This window comes from Otolemur garnettii, unplaced genomic scaffold (assembly GCF_000181295.1).
Source record: "Otolemur garnettii isolate 467f Iridium unplaced genomic scaffold, OtoGar3 scaffold00043, whole genome shotgun sequence".
NCBI classification, from domain to species: domain Eukaryota; kingdom Metazoa; phylum Chordata; class Mammalia; order Primates; family Galagidae; genus Otolemur; species Otolemur garnettii.
In genome coordinates, this window is record NW_003852438.1 from 10,426,683 (window position 1) to 10,430,670 (window position 3,988).

The following is a 3,988-nucleotide window of genomic DNA, read 5'->3' on the forward strand; positions in this document are numbered from 1 at the left end:
CCTGTGGTCCCAGCTACTTGGGAGGCTGAGGCAGGAGACTTGTTTGAGCCCAGGAGTTGGAGGTTGCTGTGAGCTGTGATGCCACAGCACTCTACCCAAGGGAATAGCTTGAGGCTCAGTCTCAAAAAAAAAAAAGAGAGAATAATATACTAGTCCTAAGCCAGTGCTAGCTGAACGCTATGCTTCAACTGCTCTGCCCACCTAGTACTTGTCTAGCCCCTTCCTTGTTCACAAGGGCATGAGGTGTGCCATGCCCACCCCCTCACCCCCCACAATTAGATTAACATATTTCTTTCAGTAGAGCTTACTCAACTTGTTCTTCCTTTTTAAGTAACAGACCCTACTCCCACAGGGATCACAGCAAAGGAAAAGATGCCTTAATTGGTGTTAGAACCATGGGAAAGCAAGAAGATCCATAAAGGTCTTGGGTAGCTTGGCTTTTGAAAGGAAGTATTATGGTTTAAAGGAAAGAATAAACGTCAGAGGGTGGTGCCTGTGGCTCAGTGGGTAGGGCACCAGCCCCATATACTGAGGGTTGTGGGTTCAAACCCGGCCCTGGCCAAACTGCAACAAAAATAGCCAGGCATTGTGGCGGGCACCTGTAGTTCCAGCTACTCAGGAGGCTGAGGCAAGAGAATTACCTAAGCCCAGGAGTTAGAGGTTGCTGTGAGCTGTGATGCCACAGTACTCTACCAAGGGCGATAAAGTGAAACTCTGTCTCTTAAAAAAAAAAAAAAAAGAATAAACCTCAGAGACAGGAGACATCTTTTTCTTGTTCTGTTCTTCTGTTCTCACCATGATCCCTGGGACAAGTAACTTAACTGCTCTGAGCCTCAGTTTTACAAGCAGAAAATGGGGGAAATCCTGCTCATTCTTTTCCTCTCTTACATGGGAGCACATGTGAGGGAAGTTACTAGTGGCATTTTTTCTTCTGAAAAATCTATGATTTGGAAGTGAAAGGAGCCCCTGAGTACCAGACTGCCTCCCTCATCTTTGTACCTCACATTCTGAAGCTAGCTCCAGAGAGTATGAGTTCTCTACTGTGAACTTGGGCTCTTCTAATCATTGCCCCTAAGGGACCTTTCAAGGAACCACTTCTAATTGTGGTTTATTCTAGTGGTCTGGTCCCAAAGCTCAGTCCATCACAGGGAAGCTATCAAGAAAAGAGGCTTCCTAGGGAAACAGGGTTGAGAGTAGGGATGGGTCTGATGAAATGTAAGGGAGAGTTGCTTTGTGGTGTGACAGTAAGCCCAGGTTTCTGGTTTTCTCCTGAGTCTTTTAAAGGAGACTTTCAGCTCCAGACAAAGCGGACAACAAAACAGACACTTTTCCCTTGTGTATCCTCCTGCACCCCCTCATCCCCACCTCTCTCAATATAATATATTATAAGCCAAATTTTCATCTATCTGCCTCAGTAAGATTCTTCAAAAAAAACCAAGAATCGGGTAGCGCCTGTGGCTCAAAGGAGTAGGGCACCGACCCTATATACCAAAGGTGGCAGGTACAAACCGGCCCCAGCCAAACAACAACAACAACAAAAAAAAAAAACATGAATCCTAGGGACAACTCAGGCTAACCCTTGCCCCACTCTTGCTCCTCAAAATTTGCCTCAGGGCATTTAATTTTCTTTTCTTTTCTTTTTTTTTTTTTTTTTTGAGACAGAGTCTCACTTTGTCACCCTCAGTAGAATGCTGTGGCATCATAACTCACAGCAACCTCAAGCTCTTGGCCTCAAGTGATCCTCTTATCTCAGCCTCCCAAATAGCTGGGACTATAGGCACCTGCCACAACACCTGGCTATTTTTAGACGCAGGGTCTCACCCTTACTCAGGCTGGTCTCAAACTCATGAGCTCACGCAATCCACCCACCTTGGCCTCCCAGAGTGCTAGGATTACAGGCGTGAGCCACCACACCCAGCCTTTAATTTTCATTAGATGAGAGATGAAAGCAATTTTGGATGTATGTAAATTTCCACTGGATAGACCCCCCACACAAGCTCCTAAACAGATAATTCATTGCAAAAATTACCACTTTCAATTGTTCTTAGTTCTTGATTGTCTGACTCTACTGCTAATCACTGCTTGCCTTTCCTCAATCAGGCTAACTTGCATTTTAAATTCAGCCTCCTCACCCTTTTTAAAACATGAGCATAGTAGGCTCAGAGACTGTAGCTTAGTGGTTAGGGCACCAGCCACAAACACGGGGCTGGTGAGTTAGAATCCAGCCCAGGCCTGCCAAACAACAATGACAACTACATCCAAAAAATAGCTGGGCATTGTGGCGGGTGCCTGTAGTCTCAGCTACTTGGGAGACTGAGGCAAGAGAATCACTTAAGCCCAAAAACTTGAGGTTGCTGTGAGCTGTGAAGCCAGGACATTCTACCCCCAGCAACATAATGAGACTCTATCTTAAATTAAAAAAAAAAAAATGAACATAGCAGAGTTATTGATGAGAGGGTGGGTTTAATTTGTTTATTATACCTTTAGCAGAGGATTTATCATTGAACTCTGAATAGGCTACTCCCCTCCATCTTCTTTCCTGTCACCCTCCCTCCTACTGTACACCCTAAGAAAGAATCCCTATAATGTCTAAATCCAGCTTCTTCCACTGATTACTACCCCGTCCTTAATTGAGGTATAGAGCCCCTAAGGGCTTGGCCCCCAGAGGGCTGAGGTGTAACTTGTCTCCTGCAGCATCAGCTCCACCTACAGGGAAAGGGTATATTCTCATAATCTAGGACCAAGCTGAATTAAGATAGTGTTTCCAAGGAGTAGGGTGGTGGAACCCTACATATACTGGAGGTGGTGGGTTCAAACCCAGCTCCAGCCAAAAACTGCAAAAAAAAAAAAAAAAAAGATAGTGTTTCCATACTAGAGGCTGAGGAGACCTCCAGAAGTTGTGGGAGGAAACCTTGGGGTTTGTAAATCAAGGTGCGTTGTCTTTCTCATGAGGACAAAGTACAAGGCTTTTCTTCTTTAGGATAGTATCAGATCATGATTAAATGATCCTTTAGGTTTCTCACTAACTCAAAAATGTTATAGAAAAATCTCCACCCTCCCAGATCTAGCTTCTAATAGTAGCTATTTTCTCTTTCAGCAGAATCTCTTTAAAATGGACATAGAAGACTGCAATGGCCGTTCCTATATGTCTGGTATGCCTCTGTGTGATCTACTTGTAAGGGGCTGGGGCAGACACTCTCCTGTGGAGCAAGGCAGAGCCTATAGCCTAGGCACACAACCTCTAAAAGGCCTAGTCACAGAGCTGACACTCATGCTTGGTAGTTCTTGGCAGTGTGCAATTATTTTAGTGATTTTACATTCCCTGAATAGTGATTCTACTTCCCAGATAAGGGAAAAGGAGCCAACAGAATAGAGAGGGAATAGGAAGGGAACTGGAGTGGATACCATTACACGAATGATTTGAAGCAAATAGGCGGAAGGAAGATTTGGTTCCTTCTCCCATACTCTGAAGTCACCAACCAAACCTGAAATTCTGTTTTATCCAGGTAGAGAGTGGAACAGGGTTTCAAAGTCCCAAGAGGGCAGCGCCTGTGGCTCAGGGGGTAGGGTGCCAGCCCCATATACTGAGGGTGATGGGTTCGAACCCAGCCCCGGCCAAACTGCAACAAAAATAGCCAGGCGTTGTGGCAGGCGCCTGTAGTCCCAGCTACTCGGGAGGCTGAGGCAAGAGAATTGCGTAAGCCCAGGAGTTGGAGGTTGCTGTGCTATGATGCCACAGCACTCTACTGAGGACTATAAAGTGAGACTCTGTCTCTATGAAAAAAAAGAAAAAAGTTCCAAGGCCTGCAAGAACCAGGTAGGTATTTGAATGAGTGAAGTAACATTAGGATAATAAGCAAACAAGAATGGTGGGGCTGACATGTCTCACCTCAAGAGATAGCAGCTATTCAGTATCTACCACTCATTGCCATGTAGGATGTACATCTAGTGTGGCCAAAACTTCCAACTTTTTTTTTTTTTTTTTTTT

At 45.0% G+C, this 3,988-nt stretch overlaps 1 protein-coding gene and 1 long non-coding RNA gene across 2 annotated transcripts in view; one reads left to right on the forward strand and one right to left on the reverse strand.

Moving 5' to 3' along the window:
- IKZF4 (IKAROS family zinc finger 4) overlaps nucleotides 1-3,988 on the forward strand; it is a 39,450-nt gene that overhangs the window by 9,993 nt on the left and 25,469 nt on the right. Inside the window, exon 3 of the mRNA XM_023513592.1 lies at nucleotides 3,101-3,152. Within this exon, the coding sequence (XP_023369360.1) occupies nucleotides 3,113-3,152 (40 nt within the window). The 5' untranslated portion in view covers nucleotides 3,101-3,112. The remainder of the gene's footprint in view (nucleotides 1-3,100; nucleotides 3,153-3,988) is intronic.
- The window catches only part of LOC111725534, a 20,191-nt gene that overhangs the window by 5,768 nt on the left and 10,435 nt on the right, over nucleotides 1-3,988 (reverse strand). The gene's annotated exons all lie outside the window — the stretch shown is intronic.